The sequence below is a fragment of the Gastrolobium bilobum genome, unplaced genomic scaffold (genome assembly GCF_033153095.1).
Source record: "Gastrolobium bilobum isolate Gb01-03AN ecotype WA unplaced genomic scaffold, APGP_CSIRO_Gbil_v1 utg8088, whole genome shotgun sequence".
Taxonomy (NCBI): Eukaryota; Viridiplantae; Streptophyta; class Magnoliopsida; order Fabales; family Fabaceae; genus Gastrolobium; species Gastrolobium bilobum.
The window spans coordinates 257,516-278,864 of record NW_026898843.1 but is presented as its reverse complement, the minus strand read 5'-3'; the positions used below and the strand labels follow the sequence as shown (position 1 = coordinate 278,864).

General features: G+C 32.5%; 1 protein-coding gene across 2 annotated transcripts; it reads right to left on the bottom strand.

Annotated features, from left to right (window-relative positions):
• Nucleotides 1–11,310: 11,310 nt before the first annotated feature.
• Nucleotides 11,311–16,628, bottom strand: LOC133284652 (aspartic proteinase 36-like). 2 transcript variants are annotated; one of them, XM_061481718.1, is made up of 10 exons: nt 16,364–16,628; nt 15,819–15,948; nt 15,449–15,699; nt 14,837–15,064; nt 13,834–13,996; nt 13,216–13,289; nt 12,717–12,813; nt 12,548–12,611; nt 11,796–11,867; nt 11,311–11,659 (listed from the first exon to the last, which is right to left on the bottom strand). In XM_061481718.1, the coding sequence occupies exons 1-10, from the start codon at nt 16,594–16,596 to the stop codon at nt 11,490–11,492; spliced, it is 1,482 nt and encodes a 493-aa protein (XP_061337702.1). In that variant the 5' UTR covers nt 16,597–16,628; the 3' UTR covers nt 11,311–11,489. The 2 variants fall into 2 exon arrangements, with proteins under 2 accessions (XP_061337702.1, XP_061337703.1); XM_061481719.1 differs by having other exon boundaries at nt 16,370–16,628.
• Between the last annotated feature and the right edge of the window lie 4,721 nt (nt 16,629–21,349).

The following is a 21,349-nucleotide window of genomic DNA, read 5'->3' as shown; positions in this document are numbered from 1 at the left end:
TAAAAAATTTAGCTTAAAAAACATTTAAAAGTACATATTTCAAGAAAACTCTCATTTTCTCTATATTTCTATAGCTCTTCATTTCGAAAAAAAAAACACAATTCGAGAAAAGCTGATAAGATCTTAAAAAAAGGCTCCTCCAAGGAGCTTTTGGCTTTTAGCTTTTTTTTAATTATAAAAAAAAAAAAGTTTTTCATTATAAGAGTTTTTCTCTTTAGTCTAGCTTTTGCTTATAAGTAGCTTCTAGCTTAAAAAGAGAGAGGATCCAAATAAACACTATATATTAAGTTTGGGTTTTCTAAACTACTAAGATATTGATGTTGTAATTGGCAGTTTTGAGTCCCAATTGGTATTAAATTGTAACTACTAGGGTAGGATTAGACTTAATGGTGGAGTCAAAAAAATTTGCGAGAAAGGACGAAAAATGGGATAATACGAGATAAAGAACTCTCCAAGTTTTCTTCGTACATTAGGAATAATAAGGATAAAAATTCGATGATTGAGCTTGAAGGGGATGAACTTATATTATACTATCTTTCTCTTAAGTCTGAATAGGTCTAAAACAAATGTTTGCATGATTGCCCCTCTCTAGCTTCACCACTTATTAGGCTATTGCAACTTGTGAAGTAGTACTTGTGATAAAAGGACACTCAATAGAGAAAGAAAACATTATTCTTATATTGAATTGAGTTGTTTTCAAATCAGATTCAACCAAACTAGTAGATGAAGTATTGAATTACAAAAGAAATTACACTTGATCTGGGGAAAAAAGAAAAATGATAGAGAGAGAAACAATATCAAAGCAAAATAAGATGCTTTATTCTCTCCCAGATCTAAATTTTAGAATAATCCAAGATATCCTAAAGTAAAGCCCTCTAAAATATTTACCTAACTAATTCCTTGTGAGTCAACAATTACAAGTATATGTCTCTTCCTTTCAAATACCTTACCAAACTATTCGCCTTAACCGTATCAACTTGGTTTTTGGCATGTGCAGTGTGTAGCCTTGGTTTTGTATTTATATGAGCCTGAGTAGCTCAGAACTGTCGACAAAATTTAAACATAACTAGGCGAGTGGTGGCTATGTTAAACGTAATAAAGACACGGTGAAGCAAATCTTAAAATTAATTACCTATCCCACCAATTTTGGGAGAGTGGCTTGGGTAGCTATTTTCATTTACTTAAATGTGTTCAGTTGTAGTTTGGTTAAATGTCAATCTAGTTAAATTCAAAAGAGATAAGCATAAAACAATGTGTAAGTATCATAATTCTTATTAGAAATTAATTTAATTTTATATTGGATGATTATGAAGTACTCCTTGCAAAAGCACAGCCTAGTAAGAGGGGACAAATCTTAGGCACAGTACACTAGGAATCACACCCGTTGCGTATAGAGGGTCAGTTCTATCTACGATAAAAGCTTACAATTCAGAACAGTAAGTGCCTCAACATCGGTCGCTGCTAATGCACATACACTTACCAAAAGACAAGTTTGTATTATCAACATATGAATAAAAGAAGAAAATTATTGAATTTAATGTCATCCAAGATTCCAAGTTAATCCATTTATTCAATATCCAAAACAAGTTTATCACTAAATGTTATCATCACTATTCATTATCAATACCAAGGCAAATTTTCACAAGAAAATACACTGTAGAACAAATACTATAAGGTTCATAGATGTCAAAAATCATGTAACACAGTATCAGACATCTAGGTACTTGGAAGCTTCAAGAACATCATGATCTAAGCTCCAAACAGGTAGCATCTCCATGTTAAAGCCTTCAATTGACTGCGACCTCAGCTAAAAATAAATTTTGATGAAGTACATCCTAGCCAGAAACTTTGGTCTTAGAGTTCTCTCCCAATCCAACACCGTTTTTCTTTTACTTGGATCAGTAGTCACTCTTGCAGATGAAATGACGTGACCAAGAAACTGGATCTCATGCAACCAGAACTCACACTTGGATGGTTTGGCATATAACTGATGCTCCCTCAAAATTTGCAAGACTATCTTCAAATGATCTGCGTTCACTTCTTTACTCTTGGAATAGATCAGAATATCATCAATAAATACTGCTACAAATTGATCTAGATGTGGTTTGAAGATCTGGTTCATATAACTCATGAACACTGTCGGGGCATTAGTAAGCCCAAATGGGATCACTAAATACTCGTAGTGCCCATATCTGATCGAAAAGCCGTCTTCGAAATATCCTCTGCCTTTACCCGGATCTAGTGATATCCTGAACGGAGATCAATCTTTGAAAATACTGAAGCACCCCTAAGCTGATCCAACAAATCATCAATGAAAGGTAGGGGTACTTGTTCTTCACAGTCACCTTGTTCAATTGTCGGTAATCCATGCACAACCTCATAATTCCATCCTTCTTCTTCATGAAGATAACTGGTGCTCCCCAAGGAGACACACTAGGTCTAATGAAATTCTTTCTGGACAGATCTTCAATTTCCTTCTTCAACTCTACAAGTTTCACTGGTGACATCCAGTATGGAGCTAAAGAGATAGGCCCCTCACCAGGCACTAGGTCAATGGAGAATTCAATCTCCCTTTCTGGTGGAAACTGTGGGATCTCTTCTGGAAATACATCCTCAAAGTCACATGTAATCGGGATACTAGAAGTTGGCTCTATAGAGACACCAACCAATCCTCCTAACGTGATATACCCTGCATCTCCCGCATTTAAAGCCTTAATCATCTACAACAATGATAAATATGACGAGTCTTCTCATTCTTAGTAGAGAGATAAATCTTCCTGCTACAACAATCAATCATAACTCCATGTTTGACTAGCCAATCCATGCCTAGAATGGTGTGCAGCACAATCAGATCAACCACATACTACTTCTCTTCATAACTGAACTCGACTTCCTTACACATCAAAGAAGTGGAAACCAAGTATCCTTTGGCAGTCTTCACTACCATAGGAGGCGTAAATGCATACATAGGCAAGTTCAAACCATTCGCAACAAAATTCAAAATAAAGGAGTGGGTGGCTCCTGAGTTAAACAATGCATCAAAATTATAGTCTTTACCAGTATTCTTAATTGTACCCGAATTTCATAATCTTCTTAACTTCAACAGTATTGGTCTAATTATGACTTGTTAGGCATATATTGTTCTTTCTTTCCATTTTCTCATCTTTTTTCCGTTCCGGGATTCTACCGATTGCTTCTACAACAGTAAAAATACCCGACAGAAGTGACTTTTTCAAAATACCCCAATATGGGTATCAAACTTCATCAAATCATATACTAACCTCATCTATGATAATCATATCATCAAAATAGCTCTCTATCTCAAATTTTCTCAATTGAAACTATTCTACTGATTGTTACTGCGTCAACAGTCAAAAATAACAGATGAAAATTCACCTGTGTAAAATATCCTCAATATGGATATCAAACTTCATAGAATTCCATCCTCATTCCATTTATGACCCTGAGGTCTTCCTAATAATCATCTAATTTCGAAATTATAAAATTAAGGTTATTATAGGGAGCATAACATGGCATTCATGAATGAATGAAGAAATAGCGCGTGAAGTGAATAGCCATTGTAAAGGATAAGGCGAAGTTATACATATATTTATAGTATTTTAAGAGAGAAGATGGTGAAATTAGTGGGGCTAGGGTCACAGCTCACACAAGGAAAAAATTTAAGGTGCACCCGTCGCATTAAACTCAATGCGACGGTAATGCATTTTTATTAGGATATGTAGATGGATCTTAGAGTCCTAGAAATTTATGCATGACCTGCCTATAATAAAAATGCACTATCGTCGCACTGAACTTTAGTGTGATGAGTGCACCGAAAATTTGTTCACATACGAGAGCCTTTATTCTTTATGATCCCCATTTTCTCTCTAGTCATATTAGTGGCGATTGAGACGTGAAAGCTAGGGTAAATACTCCTATTGTAGACTCCATTATAGACATTACAGCCGGGTAAAATGGATCTTTTGTGAAGAGAGGATTCAGAAAATATAATCCTATCAACATTGAAGCCAAAAAGGGCAAAGGGGAAATTTCATTTTGGAGTCTTGTACACCGTCATATATGAGCCTTCATATAATTGATGCTTTTCTTCTTGTGTTATGTGGTTAATTATTGAAGTATTAATTAAAAACCACTCCGAGAAATCCGACTTGGGAGGATAGGGATGAAGTATTACTAAATTATCAATAGAATTTATAAGTAGAAAGTATCACCTATAAAAACACATCACCTTTTTTTCAATTGAGAAAAAAAACAAGGAAAATAATGGCAATAATTTATTACTATACTTATTATAGGTCTAAGGAAAAACATTTGGGGGAAATAACTTCGCGTTGCACATATGACAAATGGAATTAGCATCAAAAGTTAAGAAAGTGTAGTGAAAATAACAATATTATTGATTGGGTGAAAACTTCGGCTAGTATAAAAAAGTAACATACTACCATATTGCAAATTAAATAGTCACCAAGAAGTTATTTCTTTCAAATGAATTTATTCTAATACATTGTGTAGGGGGAGTATGTGATTACATGATTTAAATATCTTATGCTACTAACCCTTACTTGTTTCAATTTGAGTTTAAATTGCCATCATCAAAAAGGGGGAGATTGAAGACCTCTTAAGCATAATGGAATACATATTTTGATGATGACAAAGAGTTTACAAAAAGTCTCAAATTGAAGTTGGAGTTTGAAGACACAAGTGGATAGGTATTTTTAGAATTTTTGTTACACATTATATTATATCATATAGTATCTACCTAAGCTCCATTGCATGCCAATACATGTTATTGCATATCAAGCTAAATTGTATACTAACACTGTCACGTTAGTTTACTCCTTGCTTTCTATATAATAAAAAAAATAAAAAAATAAAGTAACTTTACCAATTGAAAAGCTATACGAAAAGGTTCAGCTTTATTTATAAAAAAAAAAAGGAAAGTAAGAATAGCTTTTCAATTTTAACTTGAAAAATGTATTACGTGAGTTTCTTTGGTGAAGCTATATAATAATAGTATAAAAAGGCAAACTTCACTTTTCATCTTTCATATATACACAACGTTCTTTTTTAACCAAGAGAAAAGAAAAGATTTCAACTGCATCGTCGTCTTCGTTCGTATAAAAACAGCGTTTGCTTTCTACTCTGCATTTTCAAGATTTGTTTGTCACTTTTCTTCTTGCAAATAAGATCGAGTTCTCTTAAGTGAATCTCCTTGAGTGAAGAAAGAAAAATGCTCTGGATTTTTTTTTTATCGTGAACCCTTTCTCAACTTTATTTTGGTGGCTGCATATTTTCTTGGAGAAAAATTTGGGGATCTTTGATAAAGAATTTAGGGCTTCATTGTGGTATTTTCTAATCAACTCAAATCCTTTGTGATATTTATTTGAAGCATTTTATCTGAAATTTCTAGATCTATTATTTCATAATGCTTTAGGGATTTTGAGTTGTTTAATCTGAATATTAAATATCTTGAATTGTTCTAGAAATTTTGTTGTTGGAATATTACATCTGAATTTTTTGTTTTAATTGAAGTATATTGTGATTAAAATTCAGATTTCTTGTGGTTTATTATCAAAAGATTTATCTAGAACTAATTCTAATTTTTGTGAAATTTTGAGATAAATTTCAAATCTGATTTTTCTGGTTATAATGGTTATATTTTCTGTTTAAATCAGATTTCTTGGTGTCCATTGATTAGAAAATTAATTGTGTAATATTCAAGCTCCTTGGTGCATTAATTTTAGATATTTTGATACATATGTAATTGGTTTAGTTTTCTGCATATGGCATAAATTTGTGGAGCCTAGTTAGATATTATCTTGATATATTTGGTGTGATAGGACACTGTATTTTTGGATTATTTCACTTGTTACAGTTCTGTAAAATTCTGTATTGGTTGTTAAAGTGGAGTAGTTGTGTGCGGTAAATCTGTCCTCGGTGTGTGGGTGCAACCGTGTGGGTTGGCGACCTTGTGCTTGGCTTGAGAGTGTGTCTCAAGGCCTGGAGCCTCAAGAATCCACTAGGAAGAGTGGAGGTCTTGTGTGAGAGGAGTTGGGGAACTTCGTAGGTTCGGCTTGAGAGTATACTCAGAGCTTGGAGCATTGTAGGCACTAGGAAGGTTTTTGATATTTTATTTGATTGCTTGTGTGACGCGTGTTTGTAAAACAGGTACTCTTGTGATAAATAAAATATCTGCAACTACTTCAGTCTGGACGTAGTACCCTACTTAGGCTTAGTGGGTGTGAACCAGGATATATCGTGTGTCCCTTGTCTCTCTGATTTAATTTCTGAATATTTTGTTTAGAGACTGACAGTTATACTGATTCTATTATAATTGTTGTAGCACTTAAACTATTTTCTGGTATTTGGAAATTAATCATTTTCTGTTTTGTTTAAGAAAATTACATTGCTGCGTTTATACTCTATAAATTGCTAAGGTACGCTTTCTGTTACTTCATTGTTCTTAACATTGTGAAAAATTATTTTGGGCATATAGGGATTGAAGAAAAATTTTGTAATTGTTTACTGAATTCAAAAAGTTTTTGAAAAAGTTTAGAACACCTATTCACCCCCCTGTAGGTGTTCCGTAAGCGTCCTGTGTAAGAAGCCACTTGCCCAACAAATCATTCATATCATTAATACATAGTAATTAATCAAGTCATATACAAGACTTAACCATTTAATGATTCCACATTTCGTACTTATATGCCAATAATATACCCATTACAAGTCTAGACCATTTATTCCATATTTACATATTTTTAGTGCATTATGAAGTGTTCACTTGTTACACAATCAACCATATAGCTTAAGCACTTTACATAAACTTAGAATTACACTCTAAGACAACTAAGATAACTTGTATTATTTTCAACCCATCCTAGCCATATATATCTTTCATGGTTGTAACACACATAGGGTACATAAGGTGTTCATTTGTTCCCTAAGTCCACAATAACTCATTAAACACTTAGTCCATTAATAAACTATTTTAGATTAAGGCCTTTCCCACTTAACTTAAAAATAATCAAGACATTTATCATCAACATAAACCTTGAACATTAATTATTATAAGTTACTAAGGGGTTCCCATAAACCCACTTAGCCTAAATCTCACTTTTACGGTTTTCCTATAATTGTACACGCTTCTTTTTTCTAGTCACTGTGCGCAACCCACTTGTTATAAAATTCTCATCTTTGTTCTGTTAATCTAGACTCAATTACCTTTCTAAAAAGGTATCACATGCCTCATTTGGAGTTCTCTAGATCTAGTAATCACCGTTTGAAGTTGGACAAGCAAAACTGCCTTCCAACTCCAAATAGAGCCCCAAACATCCCTCACCATTTCTACGATTCTAGAAAATCTACTAAACCAATTGCTCTCAAATTTTTATGCAGAAAAATAGAAACCTTCATTTTTAATTTGATATATCATGAGCCTAATTTCACTAAGAACTGAGCGATAAAAAATTCGTGAAAGATGCACACATGTACAGCCCCTGCACATGACCTCCCTGGGTAGTCTCCACTCAATCGGACCTACAAAACGCTACACATCTTCAAATTGTACCAAATTTTGACATAACATATATGACATCTATAGCTTCAAAATTATATATGGTAAATTCCTATTGGACCTCTGTGGCGGGAGATGTGCTATCCCAAATTTAGCCTAAAAACTGGTCATTTAACCAAAGTATGTTTAATTAGCAATTTCTAATTAGGTTTAGTTGGAAACCCTAAGTTACTTTAATTTTAATATTTTTATATTATTAGGTCAGTTATGCATTCAAACATAGTCACATTAGGTCTTAGTTCATTAATTTCACTAATTATATAGTTAGTGCTTCTAAACCTTAATTAGGTCCAATTTTAGAATTTTATAATTAATTAGTGCATTATGCATGGTCCACCTCACTTAAAACTTAGATTATTATCCTAATTAGGTCTTGAACCAATATTTGACATACTAACCCTAATTGACCGAATTGTTTAAATGCTATAAACAAGGTTTTTAACTCTTCAACTTCTCCATTTCTTTAATTAATTAAGTTCTACACTTAATTAGTCCACTAATCCATTATTCCATGAATTATTTGAACATAAAATCCTAATCATTCTCCAAGGGGCAGATTTGAATAAGTGGTATTATTAGGGTTCAAATACATTCCTTAATCATAATTAGTGTTCTTAAGATTAAATGTTACATTTTTAACCTTTCCCTTGGTCCCACTTATGATTATCCACACTTTAGAACATCAAGAACCAATTTTTATTAATTTGAAACATCAACCCCATGATGAACACATGTTGGCTGAATTGTGCATGTGGGTGGGGGAGAATTTTGGTCACCATTTCACCAAGGTTTTATGCTTACTTCTCCAAGTGAGCACCAAGGCTTCAAGCTCCCATCTTTCTCAAGCAAAAATGTTTTCTTTCCACAAAGAACACACCTTTAAGAAAGACACTATGTTAGGACTCAAGAACACAACTCAAAGATAGAATTTTTCAAGAACAAAGTTCAAGAGACTTACATTAGAACTCAAGGGAATAAGCACTAAAGTGGTATTCTTCAAAGAGAACTCAAAACACCATCACCATAACTTGAACATACTCAAAAATCGCTACTGTATGGAGGGATATTCACCACGAAAATTTGGTTTTCAAGAACAAAAATGATATGTTCTTGAAGAGGAGGATGAGGGGAACAAGTTTTGTGAAGGGTGTTTGGTGATTTGATGGAGTTTTGGATGTGGAAATCTAGAGAGAAGGAGGAGAAAATTTGAAAACCTCCAAGATAGAGAGAGAAGTGTTTGGGCTGCTGATGAGAATGAGGGGAAGGGTCTCCTTATGTTTTTAGGGTTTTTGCCATGTCATTAAGTGACTTTCTGTCATTTAATGACACCTAGTGTAATTTTTCTCTGAACGATTATCAAATTTCTACCCGAAAACACCCAAGACTCTAACTTTAGTAATTAATATTAAATTGTCTAATTATCATGTTCATAACTTAAAATTTTGATTAGTAGATCACAGATCCACTTACTGCTGTTTAATTGCACTATAGTCTTTACCGGTATTCTTAATTATACCCGAATTTCATAATCTTCTTAACTTCAAAATTATTGGTCTAATTATGACTTGTTAGGCATATATTGGTCTTTCTTTCCATTTTCTCATCTTTTTTCCGTTCTGGGATTCTACCGGCTGCTTCTACAACAGTAAAAATACCCGACATAAGTGACTTTTCCAAAATACCTCAATATGGGTATCAAACTTCATCAAATCATATATTAACTCATCTATGATAATCATATCATCAAAATAGCTCTCTATCTCAAATTGTCTCAATTGAAACTATTCTACTGATTGTTACTGCGTCAACAGTCAAAAATAACAGATGAAAATCTACCTGTGTAAAATATCTTCAATATGGATATCAAACTTCTTAGAATTCCATCCTCATTCCATTTATGACCCTAAGGTCTTCCTAATAATCATCTAATTTCAAAATTATACAATTAGGGTTATTATAGGGAGCATGACATGGCATTCATGAATGAATGAAGAAATAACGCGTGAAGTGAATAGCCATTAACATGTAAAGGATAAGGCGAAGTTATACATATATTTATAGTATTTTAAGAGAGAAGATGGTGAAATTAGTGGGGCTAGGGTCACAGCTCACACAAGGAAAAAATTTAAGGTGTACCCGTCGCATTAAACTCGGTGCGACGGTCATGCATTTTTATTAGGATATGTAGATGGATCTTGGAGTCTTAAAAATTTATGCATGATCTGCATATAATAAAAATGCACTATCGTCGCACTGAACTTTAGTGTGACGAGTGCACCGAAAATTTGTTCACACACGAGAGCCTTTATTCTTTATGATCCCCATTTTCTCTCTAGTCATATTAGTGGCGATTGAGACGTGAAAACTAGGGTAAATGCTCCTATTGTACACTCCATTATAGACATTACAACCGGGTAAAATGGATCTTTTGTGAAGAGAGGATTCGGAAAATATAATCCTATCAACATTGAAGCCAAAAAGGGCAAAGGGGAAATTTCATTTTGGAGTCTTGTACACCTTCATATATGAGCCTTCATATAATTGATGCTTTTCTTCTTGTGTTATGTGGTTAATTATTGAAGTATTAATGAAAAACCACTCCCAGAAATCCGACTTGGGAGGATAGGGATGAAGTATTACTGAATTATCAATAGAATTTATAAGTAGAAAGTATCACCTATAAAAACACATAACCTTTTTTTCAATTGAGAAAAGAACAAGGAAAATAATGGCAATAATTTATTACTATACTTATTATAGGTCTAAGGAAAAACATTGGGGGGAAATAACTTCGCGTTGCACATATGACAAATGGAATTAGCATCAAAAGTTAAGAAAGTTTAGTGAAAATAACAATATTATTGATTGGGTGAAAACTTCGGCTAGTATAAAAAAGTAACATACTACCATATTGCAAATTAAATAGTCACCAAGAAGTTATTTCTTTCAAATGAATTTATTCTAATACATTGTTTATTAGGTATAAATATCATAAAATATATCATCAGCATAAATACATATTATTTATTAAATACACTCTCATGCACATCTTAAGTATCCCAACAATTATCTATTTTGACCACAAATAAAAACATTTATGATAAAACATAAATCTTTAACAGGAACTTTTTTCTTTTAAAATGAATTTATGTACAACCTATAACTGCACGTTCGGAATGGCTAAATTAATTCAGTGTCGATAATGATATTATCAATGGAAGAAATCACTACTAAAAAAAAAGAATGAAAATGAAATATAACATCGACAGCTAGCCCATCATCCATTAAAGAAACGTGAAGTAGTGGTGACAATCATTGATTAACCGTGTTGGATTAGATTGAATTAACAAGTTGGTATAAATTCTCTACGTGATAACTGATAAATCGATTTCATCCAGAACACCACTTTATTTTCTAATGGAAGAGATTGCAAAGGGGTATTATCATTAGACAACTTTCTTCTACAAAACAAAATGACATACTTTAAGTACATATTGTTGTGAAATATAAAGTATTCAATTCTCAGACAAAGGTGACAATTTATTAATCTTTTTTGTGGTGCAAGTTTAATCTTTAAATATCATAAAATTCCCTGAATACCATCAAATATGAGATTCCTATACACCACAAGTCATAACTGAACTGTTCTATGCCCTCAAAGCACTACATAAATAGTACAATTTATCTACTACAGATACACTAATATACATTTCTGCCAGTTCTCCCTTTACAATGAATCCGCATGCCATTCAGAATAAATATAGAATAGAAAAAGCTACCACTCCCGATCCAAATATGAGAAGGGTTACCAGTAATAAATAAAACACCGGCCAACTCAAGTAGGTCTCAAAGTTGGGTGAAAAAGAATGAGCTTTTGAATATTGGATTTAACTTACAAAAATGGGGACTTCATGAAGATTACTATGTGCATAGAGACAGCCACAATGCTTACAGGTAGTAACTTGGAGAGAATGGCTATCTCTGAGCTGCTGACACTCAGCGGCCCGGCATTGACATACTCATCCTTGCTTGTCGTCACGGAGACATTTACAGACATGGAACCTAGTAGCAATTTAAAACTTAAGACAAGGAGACATTTACAGACATGGAACCTAGTAGCAATTTAAAACTTAAGACAAAGTGAAGGAAGGATCATATATACTCCTTGTAGGAAAGAGAGTTCATGTGGTGAACTTACAGTCATAGTTAGTCCACCCAATTCGTTGATGTGCTAAATCATAGACAAATATCTTATCTTTTAGGACTAGATCTACAAAAGAAGGAAAAACAAAGTTGATACACTCAATTCTCAGAATAACATAGTTGATCACTTGCTGATCTGATACATTTGATGCATAACTTACACAAAATAAAATGAAAAGGCTAATTTAAGATTAGCATACTTGTTCATGATGTTTTCAAGTCAAAAACAAAATCAACTTTTATCAGAATGCCTAGCTTTATGAAGATAAGAGCAGGAGTCCACCGGCATCTCTATGGAATTTGGATTGGGACAATTGACAAATAATGAGAGAATCTAACCTTTTTTTAGCTCATATTTTAAAGGTTCTTTAGATGCTGAATAAACTAGTCTGAGATAAAAGTGATATTGATATTGATGTTAATTTTAAAGTTCCATTAGAATGTTTACTGAAATCTGAAAATCAATATTGACTATTGTTTTGAAGATTTTTAGTAACACAACTGGGTGTTTTTCCATTTATTAGTTCTACCAAGAATAATGGGTTATGTGAAATTGTGAAGTAGTAACAACCGGAAGTTCTCAATGAAATGATGGTACACTAGCTGTTTACCACAGATACAGAAGACATATTCAATAATTTTTTACTATTTATTAAAGTACTCATTTCATAATCAAATGAGAGAAAGTTTAAACTTCTTCTAATTCCTTGAAGATTTTAGTCAGTTTAAATTTATCCAGCATCTAACCTCCTAAAATTGTGACTCCCTCCTGCACTTTCTGGAAACCGATGCACCACATTGGAGCACCATCCTGTTACAGCAAAGTGGCACATCAGCATATTATCAATGGCATACAACTCCGAATAATAACTTCCTTCTGTAAGAATATAACCAACAGTGTAACGGACATACTTACAAGGAAAGCATTATGCATAAGGTACTGTTCTGGTTTTAAAACCATTGTTGCTCCGTCAGCAAAGTTTAAACTGACCGGAGGAAAAATATCACCTACACTGAATATGTAACAAACATAAATTCTAATGAGATAATCACATATCCTAATAGGACAAACTACCTTTTTAAGATGAAAGAGAATTTAAAGATCTTTATAACAAATAGAATAAATACCCTTTTGAGTCCCTAACAAAAAACACGGTTCCCACTTTAGTCCCTTACAAAAAAAAAATTAGTCATCTAGTCCCCATGAAATTCAAAGTGGACCCATTTTAGTCCTTTTGAGGGACTAATGTGGGTCTTTTTAGAATTTGTGAGGGACTACGATTTCAACTAAATGCCACCTTGAATTTCTTAGGAACCTCGAGTATTTTTTTGGTGAGGGATTAAAGTGAGGACAGTATTTTTTGTCAGGGACTCAAAAGGGTATTTACTCTAACAAATATCATATTTGTAATAACCTGGCTGAGACCAGATAGCACTGACTTCCTTTTGAAATAATGGGTCTGGCAGATTGTGACACAGCAGTAGTTATCTACACATTCATTTAGAAATTCAACTCAGTATATGTTGTAGGTTAGGTAAACATCATTTCTTAAAATACAAGATAGATATGCAAAAGGAAGAATTTGTTTGCCTCCCTTCCAAACCTTCTTTAAAATAATAATAAGAAGAATAATCATAATAATAATATAAGAAAGAGGGTGTAAACCTCAGTATGGTGTTTGGTTGCCTAAGTATCTTACGGCATGCAAGCCCTCAATAAATCATTTCCATATTTTTAATAAAAGCAATTATCAATTAGATCAATGCATGGTTCAAACTTAATCTATAACTGACATAATAAAACTTTATATAGATCAAATGAGACAGGAGTATAAGAATCCAAAAGAATTCAGTCAATAAACATGTCAAATTGTGATTTCAGGAGATAGATAAAACAAAAGACATGCAAGCCAAAGTGTAAGAAAATATCCTCGTATTTTACTTGCAATGCCCGAATCCTCATCGTGGAGAAGTCAAAGGAGAAAATACAGTACAATGTCTCAAAATTTTGGACGAGGTACAAGAAAACTTACAGCATTGACAAGAGGATCATAAGCTTCTTGAACAAGATATGCCAATGTTGTGCCACAGTCAACTATAGTTCCTCGGTTGTTAGCTGTTGCAAATACAGCTGGATTAATTGAGAGGAGTTGCCCATTGACAGCAATGCTCAGAAGATTTAAGTTGTAATGAGGCCTGAGATTTGATCAAGGAACAAGTCAAATACACTGCAATACATCTCATTTAGAACTGCAAATTAATAGATAACAAGAATAATAGCATAACACGCATTTTATATTTCCATTTATATTCATTTTAATATTAATTTCAAGAAAAGAAATTTTGAAATGGTTTTCCGTTACCAAGTTCATTCACACATACTCACCAAGGGTGTGGTATGTAATGTAACTTTGTGCAAGAGAAAACATAAAGGAAACCAAAGGGATTATTACAGAGAGGATTTGACAAATCCCTTTAAGACAATATCATCTTGAGAAACCAAAAGATGTTTCTTCTCCCCAAGACACATGAACCCAAATATATCAACATCTTCCAGACTCACTACTTTTATAACAAGAATACTACCCAAAATCAGGGTACTAGGCTAAAAACGATAAAACAGAATTCACCCCACAGAAATTATCAACTGAGGTTAAAAAATTGACATAATTTTAAGACATCAAACATTAACATATTGCACAAAACAAAAATGATAAGCTTTGTATAAACTGCGGATATAAAAAAATGATTAATTAGATAACTTTTCAAATGATCAAATGGCAGTACTGATTTTTCATTTCTTGTCATCCACACTAGTATATTATAATACCAAATTCCAAACTCCAAAGTGATAATATCATAATTACTTAAAAAGTAATGTTTGACAATTGATACTAATGGAAATACCTAATTCCATCAGTTTCTTTCAGAAATGCCAGGTAGATTCCTTTCATAAGAATTTTATGTAATATTAGAGGAAAATTGTCCACTAACTAAGGAAAGAAAATGAGAGAGGAAGTGCCTAAGAGAACATACTGTGATGGGACGAGTGGACTATAAACAATACTTGGCTCCAAAATCTCACCAAGAACAAGGATGCCTCCTCCATTGCCATCTCCTTTTAAGCAATGAGAGAAAACTTTGGGTGTTATTCCTCGTGATGACAATTGTGATACAACAGATAGAGCACCAGGGCCAAACCCAAAAATTCCATCAACTGCTTTATCTGTCTTAGTCAAATCTCCAGACTGATAGGTGCTACACCTATTGCCAAACCAACCACCCAAAAATGTTTCATTTCAAACCGAAATCCATATTAAGTATTGGCATAAACACAGGAGGGAGTAAATGCAAAGACAACCAAAAGGGAAGCAATAGGCAAAAAAATTAACAACATGACAAGCAAACCCCATATGTTTACCTTTTCTTCCCTTCATTAAAAAATCAATCTATTGACAAATCTTACATTACCAATTAACTACCCCTTCCCATTCCCTCTGATTTTCACGCCTACCAAGCATGTACCAGGTTTCCCTCTGTAAAGCTAGACTCCTCTCTGACCCTCCCATCTTGGTATATTCTTTATATGTTCCCGATCCCACAATCAATGTATGCATCTTATTCACAATAATAAGCATAAGGGCTCACCCAAAAACAATGGTAGCCGAAGAGTTAGCCGGCAAAGACTGTCCCAGGATCATGTCAAAATACATTGCATCAGAAACATAATAACCCGATGTCCCACTTCCATCTCCATACTGAAAGGTGTAGCTGCACTGATTAACTTGAGGGGAGCACTCAGCTGCTGCACCTTGAACCCCAGAAGTGCATATTGGATCTGAGCAGGAAACCAGCATAGCTGTGGACGAGCCAACCGTGTCAAAGAAATCGAGCTCAATCTGTACAGTGCAGAACACAAGTAACAAGAAGAGCAAGGCATAAAGATAAAAATTAGAACCTTATTTCCCAAGTTACCACAAGTATGCAAGATAACAAGCATCAAATTCAAAATTCTCACCCCTAGTCCACTAGATTGAGGGCAATTGCTGCAAGTATTGCAATTAACCCACAAAATGTCACTTCCAGTATCAATCTGAACATTAAATTCTCTAGGAGGAGATCCCATCTTCACTTTGGTAAAATACAGCCTGAGCAAGAAAAACCAAGATTACCCCCATGTTCAAAGAGCACATACATAGTGCTTTTAGTAGCTCATATTAATTTCCTTTAAACAGATTGTAAAAGACAATGAAGAAGAATAGTGCAATTCTCAAACAAACAAAATAACAATGTGAACATAAAACTTCCAGAACCAATCAATTAAAGGCAAGACAACATAAAAATATGATCTCACTTTCAAATGGGCAATCAGAAAAAAAAAAAAAAAAAAAAAAAATCAGTACTACAATATTGTAACATATTTATTCTAATACAAAAAATGCACATCCCACAAAAGGAAAGAGAATGAAAATAAGAAAGGAACCAAGAAGAAGGGGCATATAAAAAAAGAAACTTTATGATAAAGGGAGAGAACCCAGAAAGAGAATGAAGGTTGAGGATTACCCGTACCCAACGGAGTATGGATCGGAGGTGCCTTGGACTGAGAAGTCGACGACGCCGCCACCAACCACACCTCGCAAGATTCGAGCATGGCGGGCTCTGTCGCGAGCTCTCAGCGCCTCCAGCTCCACACGGTGGCTCAGAGGAATGCCCCGTTCCAGAGAGAGGAAACCGCTGCACGCCACCGACACCAACACCGTGGCTAAGGCCAACAACGTCGGAATGCAACGCCGCATTCTCGTTCCTATCTGGGTTTTCTCTAATGTGAATGGGAATGGAACCGTTGCTGGTGGCTTTGGTGCATCGAAAAGTTTAAACTTAGAAAGATAGAGAGAGAGAGAGAGAGAGAGAGTTACAGTTCCTTCAGAACATGATAGTTGCTGATTACTGTCAATCAGCTGAACTCGTGTTTAGATTAAGTGATTAACAATAAGGCAACAATTTGTGACTTGGGATGCTATTACCACATATCGACCCCACCATAATTTGCTTTGTTTTAATTTTTAGTTTAAATTTAAGCTATTTGGTGTAATGTTGTATGAACGGTGACACATTCCATAAGCCTGTCAAACTTTTCAAAAGTGCAGGAATATTCCTAATAATTATTATGTTTTTTTATTTTGATAACGTAATAACCAAATAATGTTACTATCAATGTTATTACCACATCTTAACCGTTGGTTTTCGTCAATCAACGGTTATCATTTATTGCGAATTAATAATTAATTAATGAGTTTGATTTGAAAAATGATAACCGTTGATTGGCGGAAATCAACGGTTAAGATGTGGTAATAACATTGATAGTAACATTATTTGGTTATCACAATATCTTATCCCTTTTTTATAAAGAAAAAATATTATTGTTATGAAATTAATAAGAACTAGAAAAAAAATTATAAAGACAAGAGAAACATGGAAATGAATTCTTGTTATATTCTATTAATTTCACAACACATTATCAGCACGAATAGAAGAAGAATTCATTCTCATATTTCTCTTGTCTCTATAATCTTCTTCTAGTTCTTATTAATTTCACAACAATTACTTCATGTTACCTGATAAAAGAATTCTTTCACGCACTCACAAATTAAAGATAAGAACCACTTTATATTTTTTCTCTTTCCTGTATTTTCTATCCTTTAACTTATGAATGAATAAGAGAATTTTTCTTTCACATGGGAATAATATTCCTCATTCATAAATTATTCAACTAATATAGTCAAACCAAGTCAAGTAAAAATAAAATGATTGTAAAAATTTTCCTATTAATTTTTAGAATTCAATGCCTCTCGTATTTAGGAAATAAATTTATCTTTACGTATATATAAAAATATATGAAATTTATGTGGATTCATATAAGAAAAAGAGAGAAGGAGAAAACATAAACCTCATATGTGTATAGAAGATAATTTTTATCTTTTACTATATAAGAAACATTAAATCTTAATTTTTAGTACAGATATGTATATAGGACTCGTGTTAAGTTTTAACATTGATCTAAATTTGGTGGTAAATATTAAAGCTTTTTAAATAGTATTTAAATCATATATTGTTCGTTATTTTACTGAAACTTGGGAGAGTCTATTGTTTTTGAACATTTATATATTTATAACTTTTATATGTTATAGACAAATAGATTTTTTAAACGAAGGAAATGAATCACGAAAATATTAAGGTATGAAAAGAGACCCTTTAACGCTTGGTTGTTTTTTATTGTTTATCTTATATGTCTATACCAAAAAAGTGATCTAAATCAAATATCTATTCGTGTGGTGGATCACAGTGAGAATATAACGGGGTACTTGTCCAATAACATATGATTTATCTTTTGCAAAGAGATTGTGGGGCCTTACACGAACTTGGATTGAAATTTGCAACAACGTCCATTGAGGCATACCAAGATCGTAAAACATAGAAAGAGACATGCGGGAAAACATACATTGATTTTATTCAATAATAGGGACTAGGGAGTTGGAAGGACAGAAAAAAGAAATTAAGAAACACTAATTTTTTTGGATACTAATGAAAAGTAAAAACAACAAAAAAGAACAACTACAAATGAGTTAGAAGTCATTCAGCAATAGAGGAAGACAAACAAATTTTAATTCATACATGTGTTATTTCCAATCATTAATAATATTATCAAGAACACATGGAAAAAAGTGGTTGTTTGTTTTCTGTTTTTTTTCTTCTTCTTGGAATTATGACATCTATGATTCATTGGTATATGAACTATATATGAAGTGAGAATTGTGTATTTATCATTGTTAATGCATCAGTATTTTAATATTAGGAGCTCGTTTGGATAGGTTTTTTTTTTTCAAAAGCTATTTTTTTCTTGAAAAAAAGCACTTCTTATTTTTAGTTCGTTTGGATTACTTTTAAAAAAAGAAAAAGTCACAAAAAAATCAAAAACTTACTTTATTCATAAGCTAAAAATTTTAACATCTAAAAAAACAGAAATCAAAAATCAAATATTTTTTTCAAAAACTAAATATTTTTATAAAAATATAAATAACTTTAATTTTTATAAAAAACACTCCTAAAATGAGAAAGAGATAAAAATTATTTTTTAAAAAAGGAAAAACAAACGGGCTCTAAGAACATGACCTTTGCTATAGTGATCTCACAGTTTTCTTTTCTTCTTCTTTTTTAATATGATTCGTATTAATCGTGTTGAGTTATAAAAATCATTTTAGTTTTTATTACATGTACATGATTATTTTAGAATAAAGTATTTTTTTGGGTCCTCAAAAAATATTACAGGGCCTAATTTAATCTTTAGGAAAAAAAATCAACTCATGGTCTCTCTAAAATTCAAAATAGACCTATGTTAATCTTTTTAAGGGACTAATATGGATCTTCTTTGAATTTTAGATATATCATGATTTCAACTAAATAAGTCTATTTTAAATTTTATAGGGACCACAAATCGACTTTTTTTTCTAAGGAATTAAAATGGGTCCTGTGATTTTTCTTGAGGACCCAAAAGGTAAAGATGTGCAAAATAACTAAAAAATTAAATCAAACTGAATTACACTAAAAAATAACCAATTTTTAAAAACAAATTCATGAATTGAATCGATTTTTAAAGAATCAATTCATGAACTGAACTGATTTTTAAAACCAGTTTAAGAACTCAACTGTTTTCGAACTATTCTGGGTTGGTCATATGGGCTTAGGCAAGCCCAAATAAAGTCGATATTAGAGTTAGGATAAATGGGTAAGGAGTATTGTTTAAGCACGAAACCCGGCCAAGGAACCCGGAACGTGCCAGCAACCCAAGCGTTATTGGTATAGATGGACCCTACCATGATCTTAATAATGGCTTTACCAGTAACAGCACACTTCTATTATAACCGTCGAATATGGTATATATATAAAGGGGGAAAAACTCTCTAAGACAGACACTAGATAGAAAAGTAACCCATTAATGTTTGTCCAGAACACGAACCGAACCGAACCGTTTTTAATCTGAATCGAAGTGATTTTTATTACTTTATTTCTTTAATTGTTTAATTTTTTTTCTTTTCATATTAGAGTCGCCCCAAACCGGTTCTGAACCAAACCGAATCGATTTTGAACCAAACTAAACTAAACTAAACTGAATCGATTTTGAACCGAACCGAACTAATTTTAAACTAAACCGAACTAATTTTAAACTAAACCAAACCATTCAATTCAGTTTTTAATAAAATTCAGTTCAATTGGACCAAAAGGTATTTTACTCATTATTTTATGTCAAAATTTGCTTTAAGTAAAAAAGCAAACCATAATAGACTAATAGTAGTAAATTTTAAAAGAAAAAAAAAAGCCCCATTCTCCCACATGCGAGACTGGTCACTATCTGTACAGTTGCCCAATGGCTCATTATTTGAAAGTTGAAATAAAAGGAATAAAATAAGATGTTATTATAATATGAGAATTTATATATTTCTTTTCTTTCTTTAGAAATCCTTCATTCCTAATATGACCCTAAGCATAAAAAATAAATAAATCGGGTACAACTAAACAAGAACGAGATAAAAATTCAACGTGCCTCTAAAGATTTAGCGCTGCATATGAAAGTTTAAATATATTTTAGGGATTTATACTTGCAGAAATATAATCTTCTACTATAAATTTATCAAACTGTGTGTCATAATTTTTTTATTTTAAAAAAAGTGGACCTCACTGATGAATGTATAAAGCCATTTAATAATTCTCTCAAATTACAAATGATAAACTATACACCTCTTTTATTCCTTTTTTTTTAACAAAAATAAAAGGCAAAATAGGATGATTATGAGGTGAGCAATTCTTAATTCAGGTTAAGATAACCGATAACTTTTAACTACGATGAATATGAGGAGACAACCAATTAGACACTTGTGAATTTTAACACCTTTTGCATTTGCTTCGAAAATATTCTAAAATTACTTTTATATATATATATATAGAGAGGAAAAAATGAAAATTCAGTCACTGGACCGTCCAGTGCACTAAGTTTTCCCGTGCGAATTTAGTGCACTAAATATTATAATGGTGTTCTCCCGAAAGAACATAGTTATAATATTCGCTATAACTGTGTTCTCGTGTGAGAACTTAGTGTACTGGACCAAATTTTGTATCCAGTCATTGTACACTCATTATACCCACATATATATATATATATATATATATATATATATATATATATATATATATATATATATAAATCCATGAGGAATTAAAGAAAAATCTTGTAATTACTAAAAAAAATACTGTTATAGTGTGTAAGAATTTGTTTTATCGTATAAACTATGTGTGCCCATGTGAGTATATATAGTGTGTAAGAATTTGTTTTTGAGAAAAATATTTTTGTTTTTAGTTACAACATAAAAAATTTTCTACCACACTTACATAAAAGTGAGTGGGTCCCAATGTAAAGAGAAAGGAGATAAAAGATTAGTAGGACCTATTTATTTTTATGTAAGAGTGACAGAGATTTTTTCAAAAACTAAAATATTA